The sequence below is a fragment of the Spodoptera frugiperda genome, chromosome 12, assembly GCF_023101765.2.
Source record: "Spodoptera frugiperda isolate SF20-4 chromosome 12, AGI-APGP_CSIRO_Sfru_2.0, whole genome shotgun sequence".
NCBI classification, from domain to species: Eukaryota; Metazoa; Arthropoda; class Insecta; order Lepidoptera; family Noctuidae; genus Spodoptera; species Spodoptera frugiperda.
This window is the reverse complement of record NC_064223.1, coordinates 10,596,878-10,624,266: the sequence shown is the minus strand read 5'-3', so window position 1 is coordinate 10,624,266 and position 27,389 is coordinate 10,596,878. Positions and strand designations below refer to the sequence as shown.

The 27,389-nt window shown below is 34.7% G+C and overlaps 1 protein-coding gene across 1 annotated transcript; it reads left to right on the top strand.

Annotated features, from left to right (window-relative positions):
* Positions 1-16,245: 16,245 nt before the first annotated feature.
* On the top strand, positions 16,246-21,400 carry LOC118262941 (protein hunchback). Its single transcript, XM_035574647.2, has 3 exons — positions 16,246-16,511; positions 18,072-18,166; positions 18,316-21,400. Exons 2-3 carry the CDS (start codon positions 18,074-18,076, stop codon positions 20,083-20,085), a joined length of 1,863 nt encoding a protein of 620 aa, XP_035430540.2. The 5' UTR covers positions 16,246-16,511; positions 18,072-18,073; the 3' UTR covers positions 20,086-21,400.
* Positions 21,401-27,389: the final 5,989 nt, after the last annotated feature.

Sequence of the window (27,389 nt, the reverse complement as noted above, 5' to 3'; positions counted from 1 at the left end):
GGGGTCACTTTTATTTGTTGCAGAAACTTAATTTATAATCTTTTCATACACGCCATTAAGAAGATTACTAAAATCTACCCTTTTTCCTAAATAACAATTGTACATTGTTACATTTTGTGAAATGAAATAAAATAAAATAAAATAAATGTAACCGTACGACTATTGTGTGATGACCGTTGGTGTTCGATTTTTGACACATTTTCGATTTTCAAACTCCTTATGTTCGATCGTTTGATTTATGTTGTAAAGCGAGGATTATGTGAAACAGTATCGTTTAGGTGATGGGAGAGTGTTTAGGCCATGGGTCAATGGTGTCAATGGTGTTGAGATATTAATTGTATAACGGTCACAAGGTCGCACACTTCTTAAGTTCACTGGGGTTAACGGCCGAAGACGTTGGCAGGGTGATTTTTTGTTCCATACATGGTCATGATTAATATTTCAATTCAGTACATAGTTACTGGACTTCTCCAATAGTAGGTACCTACCTACATGATTATACTTATACATAAGTAGCTTTACAGAAACCATTGAAAAATATCTCCATGCTCCTATATCAGGTAAGAAATAAAAAGAGGTTGACAGAGGAAATTATTTCCTACTTCATTAGTGATAATTGTCAGTGTGAGGATGAATCGAGTATCATATCTCTTAAGTCTTAAAAGATTTAGATTTCAGCCATGATCGTCCCACTGCAGGGTAAAGGCCCCAATACCTTCCTTCCACTCCTCTCTGTGTAAAGCTTTTTACAGCCAATCCTTGTCATAGATGTCGAGTTCGTCCTGCCACCTCCTTTAATCCAGTGTTAAAAGTCAACTAAAAATTAATGGTATAACTAAACGAAATGACAGTAAAAATAATGAATAGCCAATGCTGTCCCACTGCTGAAACTGTTTAACTAATATTAATTAATAATTCGAAATAATTCAGTAGCACAAAATAAATCGTTGACCCAAAACTGAAATACAAAAGAGACGTATCACCGATGTTCTCATTTTACAATTTGACAACAATATCAAGGGTGTTACATTTTTGAAAAAAATCAATAAATCGGTTGGCCCCTGACCATTTTGACCCCTGGTCTATGGACAATAGTGGCCGACGTCTTAAAGGGACTGATCCGTAATAATAACTCCAATTACAATAGTTATTGAGATACCATAAATTATAAATTATTGCAATTTCCACAAAGGAACTGTAAAGGTCACATATAAATAAATTGTTCATGGTCCAACGGTCAAATTAGTGTGTATCTGTGTACTTTGTATGTGTTTGTGCATATGTTGTTATGGGATAAGTAGAGAAGTCAAAGTTGAATAATTTTTATATTAATTTTAAGAACAGTTGACAAGATATAACCCTAAATTAAAAGTTACTAGAGAAAAGTATGTAATAAAAAACATTAAGAGTATTGAACCGAATTTGAGGAAAAGCAATCTATTTAAAAAAACATTAACAGTTTTCAACACATAACATAACTTTTCATATGAACCTACAACCCAGATTACGTGTAAATTCTCACCTCAATCATTTAATCTCACCCACTAACATAACCTGTAACAAAATCCACCCTTACGACAGTTTAACAAAAAGGGCAAAAAACTGACTAAACAACGAAACTCATACATCAATATAATAAAACGACTCAATAAAAAGTAGACACGCGTAAACATACCCCTAATAAATAGGTATTAACACGATACTTTAAAAAACGTGAGAGAGATCGGTATCTCTACAAAAACCAACCCTCACTTTGCTAAGGTGGGTAAAAAGTACCCCAACAAAACGTTCAAAGGTAAAAAACCTGCCGCCGCTTTTTTACAAACCTGATCACATAAGCCACCCCTGTGTAGAACGTGATTCGGCTTTTTTCATTCATGTCAAAAGTGGTTTTTTGTGAGCTAATCGCATTTTTTGTGATTTTTATTAAGCTTTCGATTGTAGGGTGTCTTTTTATCCCTCTGTGTAAAGGTTAAATGGCTAATTTTGACACTTGATCTTTAATAAGCAAGTTGTTAATAGGGTTAATGACTAATTTTTATTGTATTGTCCGTTTTGTAGGTTATTTTAAAATATCAGCCTTCTATTTTTTGTTTTCTTACGGAAATAAATGCTTTCCAAGCTATATTGATTTGAAATATCGCATGGAAAGCATACTAGGTACGAAGTGCGTACGTTTTATACATAAAAATTACGTATTTGTAGGAGCAAATACATTAGTTTAAGAGTGGAAACTACGAAACTTTGATTCGTATTATCTTATATGACAAAATAAAAAAATACGTGTCTAACATTTTTTTATTACCTAGCTGGCAGACTAAGCAAATTTTTAATTTTCATATCCCGTCATCACCCGTATTCGATTCTTTATAGGTAGGTATTGTTTTTAAGAACATATACTGCATGTTAAATTTTAAACGATTTTTTTAAAGAACTTTCCGTTTCTTCTAAAAACACAAAAGATATTTAGCATTCACTTTCGCATTGTTTTGTGCAAAGACCTTCCAGGTACCCGGCAAATCTGCTACCGGGTTTACGACATCATTCTTTTAGAAAAATAATGTATAACAATAATATCTCAAACTGTAGCGAATATTCGAGTAAAAAATAACTAAAGCTTTTACTTTTGTTTCGCAAAAAAATCTTTTTGTAGCTAAGAAACAAACGAAGCCAAATTTGCATGCCGTGTTCGCAAAATGAAGTCTGCACTGCAAAAAACTTTCCCTTTTTATAGTTTTAATCTTAAACACTGGCTGCAAAAATATCGTATTCCAATAACTTTGAAACTCTGTTGATTTCTGGTGACAGCTTTCGAGAACCAATACTTTTGCATTTTTTTTTTTTTCGAATTCGGAAGAGGAAGCACGGCAGCTGCGTCTCGTGCCGACTAGAACTCGCGCCTGCGCTAGTTTTTACACGCTCCACTAACACGACAATTTTTTCCTCATTTTTTTGTTTTTCGAACGTTAGATACTGGTGCCTATTTTTTTTATTTTTAAAATAAGACGTTAGAATTCATATGTTTTCTGCTTTCCTACTAAAAAAACATTAACTTCTGTTTTGCAACATGTGTTATCAAAATATTTGCTGTTTAGTAGTTTGAATCTGTACAAATGCTTGTTCAGAAAGCACCCGTTTTATTTTTCCTTAATCCATTTTAATATTATATTCAATAGAAATAATATTAACCAAAAATGCTTTGACAGGAACTTTAATAATAAACCTAACATTTAAATCCACTACAACAAAACACCACAGTGGTAAATTATGTACCTAACCAAAATAGAAAAAAAGTGAAACTGGTCAGTCAAAAAATTAAAATAAAACAATTAAAATGTTGCAAAAGGTGCAAATGACGCCACAATGCATCGCAATTTGGGCTACTGAATGGGCAAGCAACTGATTTATGACCAGCAGCTGAGTCCACTGGTGGCATTCGCCATAATTTTGGAGCAAAAAATTGCAGTAAAACGACACTCGCTTTCATAGGTCAGTTTGGTAACTATGTGTGACGGGACGGTATTTAGTAAAAATAATTACAATTTTAACTACGTACATTCTTGGATCTTTTCCGCAACATCTATTACAAAAGTAACACTAAAAAGAGTATAACTTTTTACCATTTTAATCCGAAAGTATTAGAATTAAAAGGAACTAAACCGAAATGACAAAACGTAAGTAGTAGGACTACCTATTACCTTTGTTCTAACACAATGTTATCGTTATCCGATCACAGAATCCCTAATTTCATATAATCCCTGTAAGTCGGCTTTTTACGCTTATACCTAGGGTTTTATGCCGCAATATAAACATGCTGTCGAATAAAACGTGAACAATACTGGGTTGCGAAACGGACGCGGTCCCAAAGACCCCGCTGTCCGTCCGCCGGCGTCCAAAACAATCAGCCTCATTGTAGGGTTGCAATAAATTATTTTAGTTTAGCACAAAATGTTCACAATATAGGGGCACTTTCGCTTTTTGCTACTACCTACTTAGTTTTTTGTTTCCGGGTCGTATGCGCATGCGCAACAAGGCGGTGCATATCGACGGTGACACGTGGCCGTTATTAAGTTTGAACTTGGTTTTACTGGAGCATACATAATAGCTGTTAGGGAACGTTTTTTGGTTTTTGGTTTTAATTTTATGCTGATATTAGTTTTAATTATTGTGAAGAGTTTTTTTTTGCTTTTTTGCTGTAGCTCTTACATAGTTTTGTAATAAGTATCGCTCAGTTAATGCCGGTATAAATTAAACATACCTATATACCGACTACTAATCTTTTCATATTTTAACCGACTTCCCAAAAAGGAGGAGGTTATCGATACTATGGACAATGTTGGTATAGGTAGTATCAGTAAGTTATATTTTATTTTGGCACTATCTTTCTAAACTAGCAGTTGGTAGATACCGGCAGTACAATGAATAATAGTTATTTTTAGTATCTGGAAGTTGGTTTTTTTAAGTAACTAAAATGATTGCACAATCTAGAAAATTCTTACTATTTAAATATTGGGCGCATATCTCAAAAAGAACTCGCGTTCTCTATTTAAACATAAACTAATTAAATATTAAACATACGAAGGATAAAGTCAGTAAATAACAAACAAATGTGGTGTGATAGTTTTGGATGTGTGTTAAAATGTTAGTTAACAATAACTTAAGTAAATAATATTACACACATAGACATAGTACTCGTACAGTTCCCTTAGTACGAGTTTGCTTGATGTTGAACGAAAACGAAACGAGAGCGCGTTCGGCGCTCTGATTTGCCAATGCTAATAATCTAGCCAATCAGAGCGCCGAACGCGCTTGTACTAATTGTACAGAACACTGTGTACTAATTCTTGGTCTGAATGTAAAAATTACATATTATTATAGACTAACTTTATACATGTTTATTTAATGTTTGTTGTAAGAAATCGGTGTTCCAGTCTGTATTACTATCCGCAGCTGCGGACTGAAACGGAGTGGTTTTTAGTCAGTAACAGTCTGAAACTACCTCTCGCCTCGCCCAAGGAGAAGAAGTCACTGAATGATTTTCCCCTCTTAGAAAAATTAAAACAGGTCTATACTACTACGCTAACAAAATAGAACTGAAAACTTAAATCAATCACATATTATAGTGATTGATATTCACATTAAAAATTCAGAAGCATTGTATCAATCCCCTACATAACCTTTTCTCATACCTATATAGACCACAAAATCCAATCGATATTACAGAAAACTATCCCTAACCACAAAAGTAATCAATCTATTTCAAGAAAAACAAATATAAACATAGAGCAAAAATCCTTTCATCGTTATTAAAAAGCATTTTTCTTTGTTCAACGATACGAAATCTTGGCAGCAGCACTCAAAAGATTCATTTTACGGTGGTGTAGTTCAAGTCATTCATATAGCTTGGGTAGAGAGGACATTAGGAGGGTGGGAGGGAACCCGAGGGAGCGGCCCTCCGCCCGGGATAGATTTGAAGGTACAATCATTTTTTATGCGAGGGGAAATAATGCCAGGCTTGGGACATACACAGAGAAGATGTTGTTGTTTTTATTTTTATGTAGGGACCTCTAGTTTTACTATTTATATGTATTTGGGAAAAAATGTGACTGTTTTTAAGTTCAAGTCGATATATTATATTGTTTATTATGTTGTATACTTAACCTTAAAAGGTTCCTTTGCCGGAATTTCTACATTTGGTGGAATTTCCGAAGTGAAATTAAATAAGTTATAGTTATAAATTCAGTACTTTACCATTTTATTCATGGCCTATGTACACAAATGGTTATATTATCCATTTAGGTGATACTTTGTTTTAGTTGCACACAATTTGCTTCTTACAGTTAAAACCTTAAAAAACATATTACTTATCAAATAAGTAACAGTGAGACTTACGAAAATGTGCTCCACAGATCCGCTAAACAAAATTTTCCTTGAGTTCCAAATACATGTCAATTAATAAATAAAATTATCACTTAGAACTCAGTAAATAATTAAAACAAAACACATTTTAAGCGCCTCATTAAATAACTCTTCGTTATTGTTAGATAATAGATAATTTATTATAAATATCCATGCCCCTGGTCACGTAGGTTGAAAATAAAATTTATGTAATTATTGTAACATGCCTATATTTATGTGGTATTGTCAATTTGTATGAAAAAGTTGCTAAATATACAGTACCTTTAATGTATTTCTCGGTAATTTAATTCTCTAAACAAGGTGATGAGGAAAACATATGTACCTGTTTTAGTGAAGATATATATTATAAACGTGTATCTCCATTGCAGTAATTTAGTATTTAATTTTCCTATCCAATATATAAATATTCAATTTGGACAAAAAGTTATTTATACTTTTGCGAAGTATTAATGTAAAAGAGATATCTTTTTGAACAACCTTTTACAGAGTACCTACAAGTTATATATTCACCTATAGGTACCCACCGTTTACGGAATAAAAACAACAACATAATAACATATTATTAAACCAATTTTTATAGGAAAACTGTATAGGTAATGAACATAAATATATAATTTATTTATTTACACAAATTGAAAAATATGGGACTAATGGAAAATTTTACTGTCTAGTGGGTTACGTGGTTCTCGAAAAACAAGAGAAGGAATGGGGTGGTTTTTAGTCAGTAAGAGTCTGACATTCCCTCTCGCCTCGCCCAAGACGAGAGAAGTCAAAGGATGATTATATTCCCTTAAAAAAGAAAAGCCTTTCATCAAATTCGATAGGCACTAATTGTGCACTTTACCTAAATGCAATATCCAATTTAAACCTGTAAAACCCTATATATACAATGTGATAGGGGCGAGACTTCTAACCCGTTAAGGCTGAGTTCTACATCTAATTTTATCGACAAAAGTCGGGGGTCGAAGGGGTCGAATCCCCTCCCCCTAAAAATTATGGCTATTTTAATATTTTTTTTACTTTTTTTATATCAAAGGTTGTATGCGTCGTAGAAACAAAAAAAAACGACAAACGGTAGCTAATAACCTTGGCTAACTAATTCATTACTTTTTTCATATGTTTGATAATGTTTTGGTGAGAAAAAAATCATTTGTGAATTATTTTTACCGAATAAATCACTATTTTTCAATATTTTCAATTAGGGGTTCAACCGCCCATATCTTTTTTTTTTTGTCGATAAAATTAGATGTAGTACTCAGCCTTAACGGGTTAGAAGTCCCACACCTATCACATTGTATATTGGGGACAAACCTATAACTATACAAATTTTTAGTCAACATCATACCTATTACTGTGAATTTTTGTAAATGTCGGCAATACCATGACCAACGCGAGAATTCGACCTGTACCCTTAGTCCAAGTTTTCTGTTCATTTAAAGTAATCGAAACGAGAGCACGTTCGGCGCTCTGGTTGGTTGCTTTATTCGAGCCGGCCAATCATATCACTGAATGGCCTCTCGTTTCGATTACTTTAAACATAAAACAAACTCATAGTAAAGGTACTGAATGAAACGCCTAGAAGAATATGCAATGTGAAGTGAAGACTAGTTCGACTAAATATTATCTCCACGAGGGCAAAGCTGTTGCAGAACCTACTTAATTATAAATAATCGGTTATGCAATGTTTTTGCTCGCAAATATTATAAACTTTATAAACAATATATAACAATATAGGTATAAAAATAATAATATTATTTAATTTAATTTTAAATAATATTATTGAATAATTTTACTGCACAGGTGATAATAATGTGTTATATTTAATCATGTGTATGGTATATTTCAATACTAATTTATAATTAATACCTGGAAAAAACAATGACATTTACTTAGGTACTGAAAATCAAACTCGAGATTGTTTTTCAAACAATATTTAGTTATTCTACCACTGCAATAACTGTTCACTTTTAGATGTAAGGGCACATGGCACTATATAAGACATGTATAACGTATAATAATTAAAAGTATAAAAGGTTTTCCAAGTTATATGTACTTTCTAAGATTATTTAGACACCTCTGACAAACGATGAAGGAAAACATCGTGAGGAAACCTGGGCTCATAATTTCTAATTATAAGTTTGAAATCGCCAACCCGCATTGAGCAAGCGTGATTATTAATGCTCAAACCTTCTCCGTGTGAGAAGAGGCCTTTGGTCAACAGTGGCCACTTATAGGCTGTTGATGTAAGGATAATTTACAAAGACAACGTCAAAACGCGTTTTTATTTTTTGAGGGGTAATATCATCCAATGTCTTCTCCCGCCTTGGGCGCGGCGAGAGGGAGTGTCAGACTTTTACTGACTAAAAACCACCCCGTTCCTACTCCTGCTTTTCGAGCCGGAACCCCGGTAAACCCGCTAGGTAGTCCGCAGCTCCGGAGACAGAACGGAGTACAGTACTGCAGTAATTTTACAATATAATAGTACTTTCATAACCTAGGTGCATAACATTTTTTTTAATAAAAATATCAAAATTACTCATCAACTCTTTATTTCTATAAAACAATGAAATTTCCTGTCCAGTCCCTACCATGTGTATTATAAAAATATCAAAATTACTCATCACCTCTGCATTTTTATAAAAGAACTAGCTTTTGCCCGCGACTTCGTTCGCGTGGAATAGTGACTTCCGGCAAATTTTTGGTTTTAACCACATAGTTCCCGATCTCGCGGGATCTCTTCAAAAATGAGATGTGGAAGATATTCCAGGGAACTCTTCAAAAATCAACATAATGAGCTCTGCGTTTGAATTTAATAGATGTATACTCACTTAGGGCATTGAAAAAATAGTTTAAAAACGGACTTAAACTAACTTAAAACTAAAGAAAGCTACGAATTACGAATTTATAACAATTAAAAAAGAAACTATATTACAACCTATCCTCTATGCTATAATAACCAAGCTTAAACTAAATAATTTAAAAGAAACGACTTTAATCTAATTAATTTATAAATTAGACTTACAATTTTATTAAAAAAACTAACTACAGTAACTACTAATAATCGATATCAAACTAAACCTACGTTAAATAGTTTAACCAAAAAACCAGGAAAACCCAACAAATAAACTTATTAATTGACAAATACAACGAAACCAATTTAGAATATACGAAACAGCAGGACCACTACAGACAAATAATCATACGACTGATAATACACTTTTTCTACGATAGTACCGAAGCGCTCGGCCGATACCCAACCAAATGAATGTAACGAAACCATAGCGCGATCTATTTCGATCCCAACGCCATCTATCGAGGATAAAGACAACTTGGATTATTTATTTATACTCCGTTCGGGCATTTTCTTTGTACTAAAAGTTTAATTATATTGATATTATTTTTTTCATACCTTTTTACTATTTATTTACTTTTTTTCGATGAATTAAAACAATAACATGAACCGAAGTCGTGTAACGATCGACATAGAATTATCTATACTCCGTTAGAGCATTTTCTTTGTACTAAATGTTTTATTATATTGATATTATTTTTTTCATACTTTTTTACTATTTATTTACTTTTTTTCGATAAATTAAAACAATAACATGAACCGAAGTCGTGTAACGATCGACATAGAATTATTTATAAATAATTTATTTCTTATTTTTATTTTTTGATTTTTGAAATAAAAATATATCTATGTCCTTTCTAAGGTTCTAAACTATATCTGTACCAAATTTCAACCAAATCCGTCAAATAGTTGCGGAGATTAATGGTATAAGCATAGAATGTTCGACGTGATTCTTTAATTTGACATAACTTTTTTATTTATGAACCGATTGACATGAAACAAACACTAAATGTAAATTTAAGCATCCCACAATATATTCGTGAAAACCGCATCCAACTCGGATCAGCCGTTTCTGAGATTAGCGCGCACAGACGAACAGACAAACAGACAAACAGACAAACAGACAAACAGACAAACAGACAAAAAAAAAGTTAATTACATTTTTGGGTTCGACATCGACATAACAATAACCCCTGCTATTTTTTTTATTTTTATTTTCAATGTACAGACAGCACTTTTCTACGATTTTATTATATGTATAGATGGAATTTCCTCACCATTTCTCCCAGTGTACACCAAGCTTAACCCAAAGCCTTGCCCTCCGTAATAAAGAGCGTGTCTCGAAACTGCCATAAAGGCTGGACGCATTACTTTTTACTCGCTACGATAAGAACGCTGAACTGACTCGGACAAACGAACAAATGTATATACGCTACTGGCTATATACAAGCTCAGTATATAAGGTACAACTCAATATCAACGCTATAGCTTTGAGTATAAAGTTTATTATTAAAATTGTTATGTTAAAATGGATGTGGAAAGTTTTTAACGAAAATGTTAGGTAGGACCTATATGGTGTATATAAGGTTTAGGTACTTAACCGAATATCTGCGTTATGGCTTTTAGTATAGAGTTTATTATTCAAAAATCACATCCGAAGTAAATGGGAAAAAATATGAAGTGTATGCCATAATAAATAGTCATTATTAAATTAAAGCACATAATATTTATGTACGATGTGATTTTTATTATCCTTGATTAATTAGGTAATGGTATAAACAATGGGAATACTGTAACTATGGTAATTTAACTTACCTGTTTACTGATTTCAAAACTTAAAAGCAATGGAGCAGGATGTATGAAAACTGAAACCGAAAAACCTGGGGGCACGGGAGTGCCCCGCCAAGACGAGCGAAATAAATTATAATTTATTCCAATTTAACCACATTATACTTAGGTACTTTTGAAACGTCAACAAAGAGAGAAATAAATAATAGTCTGTCAGTTTGTCCGTCAGCGAATAATATTGACAGTCACTTGACATGAGTGTTGTCTAAAGGTGCTCCCACACAGCAGTTATATAATGTTATACAACATTGTGTAGCGTATAACATGCTCTACAACTACTGTTATAATTTGTTTAAATACAAATGTTAAGTCAGTCTCTAATGTTATATAACTGCTGTGTGGGAGCACCTTTATATTCACTTTTATGTTCATTGATTTTAAACTGTATATCACTAGAAGCTATACATGGTGCCTTTATGTTCTCAAACCTTGATCTCGTATGCCCGCAGCCTTCTCGCCCAAGCAGCGCATATTTTCGCGAGTGTACTGACCGGAAAATGGGAAATTTCTCCTTGCCTCGATCGAGGGTGGTTATTGCCAAAATATTAGATACCGCGCTCCTGTTCGAGCCGTTATCTGAATTTTAGTGGTTTTCTTACATACAGAGGGGAATTTGATGGAGAAACCACCCAAAAAATTACTGTTATTCTGCTTATCATTTTGAAGTTTCATTCCTTCTTCCATCCATCCATCGCCATTTCAGCCTTTACTTCGTGTAAATTGGGGATAATTCAAAATGTCAAAGCCAAAATGTCAAAGTCAAAATTATTTATTTCAATTAGACCGAGAAGACACTTTTGAACGCCAAAGCACAACAATCACAAGCAATCACAATATAATAAAAATCAAAATGTCTATCTGTCAGTCAGTCCTCTAGTGAAGCTATTTGCTCGATCCAAATTGCAGATTCCTATGGAGAAGAACAGCAAGAAACACTAAAGGTTACTCATTTTCAATCAGGTTAATTTATGACCTTATCCGGTGATGGCCGAGCCACATCACTAGAAGGACTGACAGCCGATGGACCAGGAAAGTGCTGGAATCAACTATAAGGGGGAGACAATTCTTCAGTGCCAGTGATGGACATCTTTAGGCTGATGATGGTCTTATCTAAATGGTCACACAAAGACTTGAAGCCTAGAGAAATACTCGCGCTGTATTCCGAGAGTCCATGGGCTGGTCTGATCGCTTACCATCAGGTAACCCGTCTGCTCGTTTGTCCACTATTCCTGATTATTCCATTAAAAATGGGTACTAACTTTAGGTGCTACGTGACACTTCTCTTAACAACAAAATAAGTTAATATTAAATTATTGATTCTAATTGACGTCATCGCTATCAAGAGCAAACATTAATATTTTTGTTATTGAACGTTTAAATTGATTGTGAACAAATAAAAAAATGGGTTAAAATTGATTATTTGAACTGAATAATAATACTCCTTTATGAAGTAAACTTTGTAGTCCAACAATACATAAGTAAGTGCATTCTTAATTTCTACATTTTCGTGTGGTGTGGTCGGATGTCCTGGTACAAAAAACTGGTGACATGGTCAGAGTCACAGATAAATAGATGAAAATGAAAAGGGCAAATTGTTGTTCGGTCTAGTGTGGCGGACTAAGCATAGGGTTAGCAGTGGATGATACTCACTCCCGGCTGACGATGATGATGAGACAAATACGTCCAAGCTATGAAATATCCAGTTATGAGTTTAACAAAAGAATTAGAAGCATTTATCCACCGCTGGCAGAAGTTAGTATTAATATAATTGTTGACCTAGTGAGTGCCTAGATCATGATAAATTTTATTTGTATTTTTTTATGGTAAAACCCGGTAAACAAACAGACGCATCACCTGATGGTAAGCAATCACCGCCGCCCATGGACACCCGAAACACGAGAGGCGTTACAAGTGCGTTGTTACTAGCCTTTTGGGGTGAATTTAAGCGTTGTTGGAGAATCGGGGTTTGGGAAGAGGGTCATTATTTTGTGGTTGCAATACAACATGAAACCTAGTCTAGGTAAACAATAGATTATGACTGTTATCTTTTGTCCCCAAACAAAACAATGTCTTTATCCAATAGTGTGGGAAAAGTGATACAACAGAGCACACATTTCGAATAGATAAAACTATATAACCAATAAAATATTAAATTAACACGTGTAGGAAGGAACAAGAAATAATCTAGAATAATTACTAAATCACATATAAGTATATCATCATGTAACATGAACGTACCATTATTTTGTAATTAATAAATTTGTTTTAGATAATAATTATGTTTGTTGGTCCACATCGTCCTATCTTTGAGTCATTTTTGAGTTCTAATTATTGTTACTCTTTATCGTAATTAGGGGTAAAAAGTGTCAGTAGTGGGTTGGATAGCGTAGTGTACACTGCTTCTAGGCAGAACGGTGACATAGGTACTTATCATTAGAATCATAGGCAACTGAATGGTGGTTTGAAGACTGTGAAGGATTATCCTTAAGTGTGTTAGACTAAGCGCTTGTTAAGTAATACCTACCTCATCTAAGTTTAAACACTACAGGTATGTCAAATTTTGTTTTTTTTTACGTGTATTTTCACAACAGATACAAATCCCAGGGTAAAATCATTCTTTATTTGAAAGTAGCTTCTGTCCGCGACTTCATGCCTACGCAAAAATCTGGTTTCTTTTTTAAATTTTCAGTCAAATCGATTTAGCCCTTCTTGAGTAGTGGATAGGTAAATAAAGTAACCAACTCGATTCCTTTAACATACAACATAGATAAAACTTTAGACAGTAATTTCGTAAAAAATTAAAACCTAAAGGACCAAATAATAAACCAAAAGGACCAAACTAAATTACCAATAAGTAAAACCTTTTTGGAACGGACAAAAAACTATCAAAACAAGTATTTCTAACCAGTATCAATAGACTGCATTGGCGCTTAAACATCAAAAAGGTTGGTAGCTATTTGATTGGTAAACCCATTAGTAATTACCGCTTTATTATAGTCAAATTATAGTTAAGTTGGTAGATAAAAAGATCCGACACGTTTGTTACCTAATGCACTAACGATGACAACTATTATTTTTTTATAACGACTTTTTTCCCTTTCATTTTGCCGACAGCGACGCCTTATTATCATCAACATAATGACTAAATTAATTATTTAACTAAATAAAAACCCGCCGGCAATTAGAAATAGTTAGAAAAACGATTAATTTATAACCAAAAGGAGTTTTTAATGCATTCGTTTATCGTGCGGCTTCCACGATACTATATTATTTGCATTTTGTTTAATTCAGTACCTACCTACTACCTACCTATCGTTAATAGGTGTTAATCTTTATGTTAGGAAACTGCATAGCAACATCATTAATTGTTTTTTTTAATTATTACGTAAGCAAAGAATCGCTTGGTATAAAAATCTAATATTTCACTTAGCCAAAAATTTTAAAAACTAATTAGTGTCAACATATTTTCACGTCCCAGTGATAATATCCGTAGAACTTTAAAAAATATATATATTTTATTCACAAGGAGTTAAGGCAAGTAGGTACCTACACTATCCATTGGTGAAAACCACATGAAAATGCGTTCAGTAGTTTCTGTGTTTTATGCAAGGTTTTATTAACAACATGACAATGATTATAAGATCAGTAACATATATAAGACGGCATTTGATGTCATCATCGATTTGAATATTGAATATTAAATAATAACTTGAATAAAGTAATAAAGCAAATAAAATAAACCTCTTTATATACAATATCAGTAAAAATCAACAAACTGAGTCGAAGCGTGACGCATTGCTTTACCTGACCTACCTATAACCTAGTTGTTACTCCATCACCCATAACCAACTCACTCATTTACACAGCTGAACAAAAAACATCACACATAGGGGAAGTCCCTAGTGGCGGACACCTAAGGTTATTTAAATAAAACAAAAACTATTTTAGGAATGTTTATTAAATTATGACTTATATTAGATAACAAAGTTAGAAATCAAATTAAATTAACAAAAATGCAACCCCTGCTAAAAAATAATAAATACCATCAATCAAACTTTGTTAACAAAAATCATAATTTTAAAAAGTGGCACCTAGTACCGGACGGATATTGTGCCATACCCCTAACACCGGAAAATTACAAAATAACCTGCATCGATCACATATGTAGCCATCTCCACACTCTGGAATGTCTTCACAAGCTTCATGTATCCATCCCCGACAGGATGAGCACTGGATCCAGTCTTCGTCAGTGTCTTCTAAGCAAACTACGCAAATTGTTATCAATAGCAGTTTGTAAGCCCTGTGGCTCCCAGGATCCTTTCTTTTTCTTCTCTTTCATTTTAATTATGTTCTTTCTTCTATACTCTAAAACAAAATTAAATAATTCGAATAAAATACGTCATTTCTTACAAGAAATATCGATATGTTTACTGTCCGGCACTAAGGGACGACTTAGTGTCCGGCGCTAAGGGACACACATGTTCGTTCATTAGGTGGTATCTACTAAAATTGTTTAAAAGATCTAATAATATTCTACCATTTTACGGATAACAATCGAGTACTGCTTTTATCTTTGAATACAACTCATATGTAAATGCATAAATATACTAGAATTACTTACATTGATATTTAGGTGACGCCGTGTTTTCACGCCTAAAACAGCAAACAGTTACTCCAGCCGCGGCCGTGTGCGTCCCTGGCGAGACCTGGCGCGTGATCCTGTACCTGTGTGCCCCCCGCGACCCTTTCACTTGTATTTTGAATTGAACTGCTTTATACTCGCTTGAATAGTACGAGTGTCCGGCGCTAGGTGCCGTCCGGCGTTACGGGACTTCCCCCTACAATGGTATATCTGACGTTAAAACAAACTATCAAGAACAATTAAAGATGTTTAAATAAAAATCGAAAAGTCTTATCAATACAATTTATGACCGCCGACCAATGCAGCCCCGCCAAGGCATAAATAGAAAACTAATTTTAATTGGTTGCTTGATACAGAAGAAAAAGTAAACGGCATTCCTTTTTTAATCTGCAGTCTGCTATTGGCTGGCGGTTGACGTAAAAAGCTCGACGCCCCTTCACCGCGTAGCCGCGCTACGAGTTTTTTATGATCCACCTTTTTTACGCTATAAAAAGTGGAGTAAATAGAGGGGACGGGATCTATACATAGGGGTTACTCTCATGTGGTTTTAAGGGACATAAACTCTAAAGTAAGCCTATTTACCACATACAAACGACTCATGAATGACAAACAAACAATCCATTTGTTTTAACGTTCGCCCTCAAATATTTTATTGTCTTACTTAATAAATGGGGTAAACATACATAAAAATCACATTATAACCGTAAACATTAAGTGATACAATACGAAAACAATCTAATTTCCCTACACGCAGTTTTATCGGGCAATAATACCCGATATAATACGGCCAGGCGGTATTACAATAACAACTGGCAAAATACGCGGGGTTGCTTATTTTTTATTATTAATATCGCATAAACAATAACTTAATAACTTGATCCCCACCCACCGAAGCTCGCATCGTATTGGTTCAAGTAAAAATAGGCTGTGGGGACGAGAGCGGAACAAACGTATCTATCAGTATTGCCGTCCCTGTCTGCCAAAGACGTCGCTTTCAAACATAGAATACATTTATCGATGTTTGGAGCATAAAAATTGACAGATTTTTTTCAGTTCATTGTGAGAAGTGGCGACGGGCAGACGTGTCCCGGCCGTCGCATCGAAGGGTTGTCTCAAAAAACGCTCAACGTTTTATCGTGTGTATGAAAAATAATTTAACTGTGTAACCAAGGACTAAAGTGAACTTTAAGGATTATTGCTAATGTTATTTATGTTGTGCTGTGTTTGAGTTACTTCGTTATAGTTAATAAGGTATGTGCTTTTTAAGTTATGACCAATTTTATTTTACTAATATTTAGGCTGATTTATTTACTCCTATAAATAAATTGGCCGATAATATGCTTTAGAAATAAGATTTAAAAATGTTTATTATTGTTTTGTTTAGAGAGGTTATCCCGGTGTTCAGCATCGATAGTGTTCCTATGTTATTTTTCTAAAATAACTTCATTGACGTTTATTACATAACGGCTGTTACAATTGTGGTTCGTTTTAAAATATGTTTTATCTAGGTTGTTTAAAAAAATAACTAGTTTACTTTTTACAATATTTGATAATAAATCAAAACGATAGTTAAATATAACATTCTATATTAAGGATTCAGCCAACATCATTAGATTAAAAAACTTAATTGAATAGAAGCTTTTGGTTGATAAATTATTGTTGGCTTTCAATACACCTCTGTCTACTCCTTTGAAGATGGAAAGGTGTAACGTTGTTCTATATTCAGAAGACTTAGTTCATAAACGATTCGTAAACTATATTATATATATTTTATATTTTACTTAAGTACCGACTTTGTGCTTTCTTACTATTCAACCTAAACTTGTAGTAGTACTCTTGTTTTTTAATCAACCTGTATATAGGTGGATAGTAATGGCGTCACCTACAATGGTTTCAATGTGATCTTAATAGATACAGCACCACATGCATCTTTTTAATCTCTTTTTAATATACGGTACCTAAACAGAGCTTGCCCTACAATATATGCCTATTAAATATAAATAACACGCATTCAATACATACAAAAGAATAATAAAAGGGTTATAAAACAATATTCATCTCAGTAGGTGCAGTAATATAAATTATGTCACCCATATAATATAATAGGTACTAATAATAAAATACCTAATATTACTAACACACAGGTAACACTTTGACTCACTCAAAACGATAAAATATAAAATTATTACAAAATAATTTACTAATTATCCTTCAGTTTCAAGACGTTTTGTTTAAATCAAGGAAAACTCTAGCAGTAATTTGTTGCAAATGTTAATTATTGATGTTGTACCATTCGTCACTCTTATTGTGTTGCGCCAAAAATGCAGCAGACATTGCTATTATCAGTATCCTCTAAGTCACCTTTAGAAATAACTCTAATTTTTTATTATAACCACGAATTTTACACTCATACATTAGCCAAGTATAATATACTCATAGAGTTGAAATAACCGCAAAACAATTAATATTTTTTGGCCTACATTTCCTCTGTACAGTAAATTGATCACGGTTACACAACCGCTGTATGTTTACAAACAAATATTATGCAAATATACGTAATATCGACACAAAATCTGTGCAAGTAGGTACTGGATCCAATATTCATTGCCAATACAAACGCTTGACACTGCAAAATGTATTGCAACTCTGTACTCTAAATACGAAATATGCCAATGTACGTGATTGTCGGAGTCGCATTTTTTACGTTACTTAGCAATCTAGTTACTGAGTTATTTTAATACTTATTTCACAATTGATTTACCTACTTTGTACCTAAGCTACGTTGTACTCATGAAGTTTTTCTTTCCCCAGGTATGATTAGCTGCGCATCCCCCGCTGGCATGCCGCCCGCGCATCACACGCCGCATCCCCAAGCCTGGGGATCACTGCTACAGCAGCCCACTGTGGTAAGTATCTTCACATTACATAACAACGTACAATTTTAAATGTTCATAGTGTCTTAAACAAACTTATTTGTATAGAAAAATAAATTAGTCTGACTCGTGAGATTTTTTCGGAACCTACTTGTGGTCTATAACAACTTTATTCTTTATAGAAATCCGAACCAATGGAAGACGGAAGCTTTATGAAAGACCAGACCAGCGGTTTCTACTCGGATGGCTTCCACAGCGCATCGCCCTCCTCCTCCAGCAAGGATTCAAACGGGCACTCGCCGCGTAGCGTCGGCAGTTCTGGAGAGCCTTCTCCATTCTACGACAACATGACGCTGAAAGCCAAAGCGAATCTGGGTATGCATCTGGACTCGTTCCGTAACAGTTTGCCGTACAGTCTACTCACACCGCCCGGCTTTGAACCCCGTAACAATGACGGACGCGAGCAATCGCCTGGCTATGAAACCTCTTACTCGCCGAGAAACTTGGCGCCGCCCGCGCATGTGTCCACGCCATTACCGCGTGCCGACGCTACGCCGCCGAAATCACCGCGAACGCCTTCCTCTCCAGATAGAGACCATGACAGAAGATCATATGAAAGGTACCAAGACTCTGGATACGATGGTGTTGGCCAGAAAAACGACGGTGACGATGGCCGAGATGGCTCCGGTGACGAAGACTTTGATGATGAACCCGGACTCCGCGTCCCCGCTGTGAACTCGCACGGCAAAGTCAAAACTTTCAAATGTAAGCAATGCGAATTTGTTGCCGTCACGAAACTAAGCTTTTGGGAACATAGCAAAGAACACATCAAACCAGAGAAGATGCTATGTTGCAGAAAGTGTCCGTTTGTCACGGAATACAAACATCACCTCGAATACCACATGAGGAACCATTTAGGATCGAAACCATTCCAGTGTAGTCAGTGCTCGTACTCATGTGTCAACAAGTCTATGCTCAACTCTCACTTGAAATCTCACTCCAACGTGTACCAGTACCGCTGCGCGGACTGCAACTACGCCACCAAGTACTGCCACTCTCTCAAACTGCACTTACGCAAGTACCAACACAACCCTGCCATGGTACTCAACCCCGACGGCACACCAAACCCATTGCCGATCATCGATGTGTACGGAACTCGGCGCGGACCGAAACAGAAGCCTTTATCTAAAATGTTCGACCATCCGTCGCCCATGAACAATAACACACAGCCGCAGGGACCCCCGCCGACGCACCCAATATTCGGCAATCACTTCCCCGTCAACTTGCCGTACCTCCCGCCGCTGCTACCTCACTCGTTCTTGTTCCCGCCGAACAATAACTATGAACACAGAACATCACCTAAACTACCTGAAATGGTAGCGGAGAAACCTCAAGAGATGTCACCTCCGCCTTCATTACTGCACCAACGGCTCGCGTACGCGGAGAGGGCGCTCGAGACTGGTACAACTTCGCCGCCTCCCTCTAAGTCACCTGCGAGCTTACCACAAACGCCAACAACTCCGCGAGAGACACCTGCGTCGGCGGGCAACGACGCTCTTGACCTTACCAACACAAAGACGAGCGAAGCAGGTACGCCACCCCCTAGCACAGAGCGAGTGACGCCGGTCACTCCGACCACAGCCCTGAAGAACAGAAGGAAAGGGCGCGCCTACAAGCTGCAGCCAGCAGCGCTGCGGCTGCAACACGAGGACGACAAAACTAAGGACATGGAGATCTCTGACAGTGAGTCGGACGGGTCGGTGGAAGCTGCGGCAACAAACCAGTCTTACTCTTGTCAGTACTGCGACATCACGTTCGGCGATCTGACGATGCACACGATCCACATGGGTTTCCATGGTTACAACGACCCGTTCATGTGTAACAAGTGCGGGGAGCGCAGCGCCGACCGCGTGGCGTTCTTCATCCACCTCGGCAGAGCGCAGCACGCCTAGCTGTGCTACACGCGCCGCAACGACGCTTAGCTAGAGGCTATCCCGTGTTAGAGTCAACTAAATTATTGTAGAGTATTTTATTATGGCCAAAGACTTTGTATTGTACATAATTATGTATGTAATAGTGCAAAAGTTCATCGGATAAAGTTTTCCTTTAAACTTTATCGCGATTAACTTTTGGCTTCACTAAAGTATGTTTAACTTGAAATTTTTTGAAATGTAAATAGGTGTATTTATGCTAACCTTAAAAGTATAGTCATAGTATAGTGTATGTACATAAAGTTGTATGTTAGCCTGTGTTTGAGTAGATCTAGACGAGAAGTAGTTACGAGTGACCAATGTATAAACAAGACTGTACCTCTCGATTAAGTACAAAACAGTTCATAATTCGTGTGTTACTTTAGCTTAGTTTTAAGTTATTAGCGAGTCAATGGAACTCACTGATTAAAGCACCATCTTAAACTTTGTTTAGTGTGTCCTATTTAACGTTTTTCTATATGTAACAACTTCATAACTACAGAAAAGGTCATAGAAAACATCAAATGACATGCTATTAATATATTATAACAATACCAGTCACATATGGTGTTAATTATTTTCGGTCTAAAAATAGCACGTTCTTTATTTGCGAGTGTTACATTATGGAAAAACAATTAGATAAGTTTCTGTACATTATTCTGCAAAACGGTGAAGTTACCTATTAGTCATAGCGGTATGTTAGTGTTTAACATAAAAAATACAATAACAATTAATGTATAAATTATAATTAGATCAGAGTGTATTTATAACGTATGAAAAAAGATTTTATTTTATTTATTTATCCTTATTCTGTATGTAGGGAGTAATTTGGTGTTTTGTCACATACATACACACATACCTACATTGATTTCAATTAATTTTGTAATGTATAATTTTAGCGAAAGTGTGTTGCAACCCGACCTTGCTTCGTAAACAATACTTTTGTTTTATAAAAATAATAAACGTCAGCATTATGGCATGACGTCTATATTGTCTACGGTGCATTTTTTAAAACCGCCATACTTGAAGTCTTTGACCTGTGACTTGAATTTCGAATGCAAAGTTTTCAAGGTTTTAAAACTAAATATTTAATTGAAATTAGGTATTCATGTGCATTCTTATTTTATTTAATAATTATTTTCATTTGTTAAATTGCATTATCATTGTAAATCTGTACAAATAGCTTGATGTTTAAGAAAAATATAAGAATCTATGAAACTCGAATGTTTCAAATAACAAATATAGTGACGAATAAATTGTGTGCTGGATACAAAATAAAATTGGAAGTTTTATCTCATTTTCTTTAGTTTTATTTCCACGTTTACAACTTTCAAGCCCTTTATTTTCTAAAGGAGTAAACAAAGGTTAAATATTAAAAATAACGGTACTTTTCTTCAGTTATGTTAAAAGAAAGAAAGGAGAAAGAAAAACAATTTATTTGCACCCTTGTAAGATATAAAATCCCAACATAATAGCTATAGATTATTGTCTGAATACCAAACACCAGAAATTTAAAACAAAGCACTTTTACTGAGAATTTTGTAAGACGAAAACCGACCAATGGACTTGATAATCAAACCAGCTTTTCTTAACTATTAGGTATCTACACTTGCAACCAAAATATAAATGCCTTCCTGCCAAAAGAAGCTAAGTGGCATTTTCTTACGATATTCAGTTATACACATCATTCGTTGGAGAAAAAATTAGCTGATTCCAAATATGTATATACATATGTAACTCAAAATTGCAAAAATAAAATCGCTTTTATAAAAGTAATGTAGAAGAGGATCTTTTGGCCGATAGGCATCGATATAACTATTTATCAATACACAAATTCCCATGATTAAAAGAACGCTGCCATGTATTGTTTATTTACCATAAATGTAAATGTTATCTACACCATGGTGTTGATGGCAATTTTACCACTCAATCACCCTGGAGGCTGGGAGAGTAAACAGTTCAAGTGATTCTGGTGATTGATGTCGAAATATGCCAAATACATTAGGTAAGAGGTACCTATTATTAATATAATTACAGTCAACTGTCGTTTAGTCTTTGACTGCCAATAGAAAACTGTTGAAGGCAAATCCTGCGCTAACGTCGGTCACCGGTGTCCACCACGGCGTTCAATGTGTTAAATCGAAACTAGAGAGACTTTCAAAATATTTCAAACTAGCTTCTGCCAGTGGCTTCGCCTGCGTTCCTGTGGAATAAAAAGTGTAAATGTGTTACGAATATTCCATTCTAGATCATAATCTACCCATGTTACAAATTTCCTCCCAATACCTTCAGCCGTTTTGACGTAATTGAGTAACAAACTCTAACTTACAATTAAGATTACCCAATGTTCGAAATATGAAATGGTCAAAAAAATAAACTAGCCTCAAAACTGATGTATAACTGACATATATTCGTAAACGAATACATGTATTTATAAATAATATTAATAGGATGTAGGAAATATTAGTTTAAACATAGAATATGTAATCTCAATTTATAATTAAAATAATTAGTCACCATAACATAGGGTTTAAATTGATTCGGTATAAATACTAATATTTGATACTTACAAGCGAATGCGACGCATTATGCGCGTGGTATTTTTTATACCTTTTTTTGAGGGGTAAAATCGTCCAATATCCAAGAGAAAAGCGTCCCGCAGTCTCTAGAAATCTACAACTAATATATTTAAAAAAACGTATGGGCCAATTATCTAGCTAGAATTTACACCTGTTTCGTGGATGCATTTACAAAAATACCAAAAATTTCACATAAACATGACACCCAGACCCGAAGCAACAATTTGTGGATCACATAAAGAGTTACTCCGTGCGGGAATAGACTCAGCTACCCGTTGCACCGCAGCCAGTTGCTGAGCAACCGCGTCAAACTTGCAGTCAATAAATATCATTGGTTTTATAGAACGTATTATATAGTTATTACATCTATCTATAATATTTTTAACCTATCAATTAGGGGAAGAATAGACAAAATAATCACGTGTCTATGATTTTTTTTCCTGTATTTTTTTCAGTTGTTATAGTATGTGCCAAAAATAGTAGCCATTAAATACAAGAAGACCGTTTTAAAAATAGTTTTTTTTAAACATTATCTTTACACAAGGTCGCATTATTTCAGAGTCCGAAATGTCCTTTCAAGTTCAAAAATCCCTAAGGCAACGGTTTTTTCGATAATTTGATTTTATAATAGTTTCGATTGGGAATATATTAGTAATTTAATAGTTTCATTAATAGACAATACATATTTAAAGATTGAAATATATTTTTTATTACTTATAGCTCAAAGTGAAAAAAAATATGAATAACGAATACAAAAATGTATCGTATTTTAGGGTCAAAGTCAAAATTATTTAATTAAAATAGGCCGGTAAGGAACTTTTGAACTTCATAGCAAATATTACAATATTAAACAGCCCTTATTAGGTATATTGCGGTTTTATTTCAGAGTCGGAATAGGTGCTCTCCTGTACAAACAACTATATCAATTTACGATACTAAAGTACAATGCGGTTTTATTAAGGAAATATTTATTATTGCTATCACGCGAATTTTGAACGCGCTAGGTAAGTTCGGTTAATTGGGAAAAATCCAGGTGTCCCATACCTAATTAAATAAATTAATTATTATCAACGCACTGCGGTTCATTACCACATCTTGTTTTCATATACTAACGAAAATTATACCTAGGTACTGCTAAAGTATGAATACTAAGGAATAAAGTCCCTGTCGAATAAAGTGGTCCCTGTCGTACTAAGGAATAAAGTGGTTTTCCCAGTAGGCTATATATGGGGTTATCCAAGAAGGGAGATAAGGCGCATGTAATGCCCCAAGTGTTGCAAGCGTTCATAGGTTAAGGCAACCACTTACCATCAGGTGGTCTGTGTGCTATCTTGCCACCGTCGTGGTATAATAAAGAAGTATGTATAAAAGGACAAACTTTTCTCTTTTAGAAATCAAATCCTTAATATGGTGAACGGCATGGACACAGTTGCTGCTTAGCATATATAAAAAATAGACAGATTTTTTTACCACTCGGTGGAAAAATATGTTTTTCTCAAGAAAGAAGTAACTAAAGGTCTAAAAGAAAGAAAGAAAAGGAAAAGTAACTAAAGGAAATTTTAAGAAATGCCTGAAAATCGAGCATTAAATACATCCCTAATTAGTACTTGCCACTCCAATCGATGAATAAAGTAGTCTATAATATAACAATTGAATCTGCCTTTAGCACAGAGAAGATTACGGTATAGATAAAACAGCCAGTAGCAACTACTCTTCCTTAATTACTTATTTTTTACTAACACACCGCCAAAGACGTTTGCAAGAGCCAGTTATGCAAAAAGCTCATTATTTTTTACTCCTAAATACGTACTGTTTTAAATGTTTTTCGTCATTACTACGTCATTCAAATGACATTTACATACAATGATTGCAGGCGACTGAGATTATTTTTACATTGAACACTACAATTGAGCTATTTTTATCTCTAAAATAAATGAGATTGTAACAATAGGTAGTGTATCTCGTGCCGATTGTCGAACTAACTCACGTGGGCAGAAGGATAATAGGGTAGTTATTATATCTATGCTTCTTTTTTCAATTTGTTGTTATTGTATTTATTTGATATTGATCACTAAACAATTAGCGTTGCTCATGAACACATAGACACATGCGTTTCCAGCTTTTTGGGGCGGGATGATTATCGCTTTCGGTAACCTCACTTACACAGCGAAACATAGTCCGAGTCATGTTCCACGTTGGTTTTCTGTGACGCAGCCAAAGACGTATGCAAGAGCCAGTTATGCAAAAAGCTCATTATTTTTTACTCCTAAATACGTACTGTTTTAAATGTTTTTCGTCATTACTACGTCATTCAAATGACATTTACATACAATGATTGCAGGCGACTGAGATTATTTTTACATTGAACACTACAATTGAGCTATTTTTATCTAAATAAATGAGATTGTAACAATAGGTAGTGTATCTCGTGCCGATTGTCGAACTAACTCACGTGGGATGAAGGAAAATAGGCTATCATTGCTTCTTTTTTCAATTTGTTTTATTGTATTTATTTGATATTGATGGAAACAATCAGCATTGCTCATGACTTCTCACATGCGTTTCCAGCTTTTTAGGCATGATTATCGCTTTCGGAGCCTCACTCACACAGCGAAACATAGTCTGAGATGTTCCACGTTGGTTTTCTGTGACTAAGTGGTACCATTCCGGGACCTTACTCGAGTTAGCTTTTCGTTTGCCGGAGAAACCCCGGAACCAACCCAGCTACGCCGAACGCTCCGTTAAACAAAGCTCCTAAGGATCAGGGTATCCAGCCTGATGACTACTGGGTCCCCATCTTCTACGTGGTCCTGCTGCATCTGCTTAATATTGCTATTGCTGTTTGATGTAAGTTGACAGATTGACATTCAGCGTGGCTGACTAAGGTGATCTTTCTTCATTAGACGTCTCTTGGCTTGACTGATGATGTCTGATGATGATCTTACTGCAGTGTAGTCTGAAAAGAAGATTTGAGGTACTTCAATTATTTATCTTTTTCAATGACATCATATTGGGTGTTTTGGACATTTTTGTAGGAAACCTTAGTTTTTTTTACCCATAATTTATCAGATAATTTTAACATTTAAGTACGCTTGCAATGGTATCAACATTGCAATATTTACATAGGATACCGTTATTAGGTTAGAAAGTTAGGTTAAGAAACTTGATTTTATTAGAAAAAACTACTTTATGTTAAAACTAAGTATCAAAATAAACTTTATCCATTTTTTTATTGAGGAAGGGGTAGACCTTGTAGGTCTTATCGTGTCGGTATTATTATAGATGAGAGTCATATTAAAAGATGTTAAGCTATTTTTAAGTAAACCCATTCATTGAAGCGGTAGATACTGTTTTACAGTATTTAGTGATACACTAACAAACGTATTATAAGGAAAAACAATGACTACATTTTAAAACGGTAACACATTGGCAGTGACGAAAGCATCCGTGTTGTAGACAACCGCACATCAACCTACCCTCCACTGTCACATTACTACAAAAGAAAATCGACTTTAACACAAAACAAATAAAGTTGAAAATCTTGTACCACGAAACTTGACAAGAATAACATATTCTTTTGTTTTTAAAATAATAGTTAACTTATTTATGAAGCGGAGTTATTTTTTTACGAAACAATACAATTTTTATGTCACCGTTACGGCTAAAAACTCAATATGAATATTCATAAATTCATACATGTTACGTAGGTACGTATGTATGTATGTGTGTATGTGTGTGTCGTACCATCAAAACGTTCTGAATATTTTTACTTAATTGTCTTACCACCGTACTCAGAGTCAATCAATGGTTACTTAACCCAGTCCTTAGCAATTATTTTCGATACAAAATCGTTACTAAGGTATAGTTTGAATGTCTCTGAGTGCGACAGTTACTCAAAAACATATGGAGATTCAGTTAGGAATTTGTCATTACGTCTATTTGTACGATTTTAGAATATTTGTTACTATTTTTAGATGCCATTGTTTTTCTAAAGTACCTTTGAGTCAATGTCAAAGCAGGTGATGTAGTTAGCCTCTTTATGTACCTTTTACAATACAGTACAATACAAATACGTGCGCACGTATTATTTTTTTCTTCATTATAGGTATCTACACCTTATTACATAAACAACACATAAGAGAATGACTTTGTAATATGGGGCAAGTATTTTATACATTTATTTTAGATTCTACATAAAACTCTTGTCCCTATATGAATTTAAATATTATTAAAATCACACCAATATTATTATATGTGAAAGTTTGTTTGTTTGGATCTTTGTCAGTCAATCACACTGAAACTACTGAACGGATTTTGATGAAATTTGGTATACAGGCAAGGTATGAGGTGACTTAAGTGATAGGATTCTTTTTATCCCTCAGGAACGCGGATGAAACCGCTGGGAGAAGCTAAATATACTATTACTAGCTCTACTATACTACCTTAATACTAGGTATATATGTATATGTATATTATTTCTGTATAATGCCTTTCTTTATTAATGATGTCTTCTAGACGACCAAAAGACGAATAAAGGACATTTGCTTACCTACAAGTGGTTAGGTCATGTAACTCTTACCTAGAAAATTTTATATTTCTTGTAAAATAAATAAAACCCTGTACAACGTGTAACAAAAAGGGGGTATACATATCAATTGTACGGCTTCTAGATAACATAACAAACGATACGGGAAGGGTTTTTTAAAC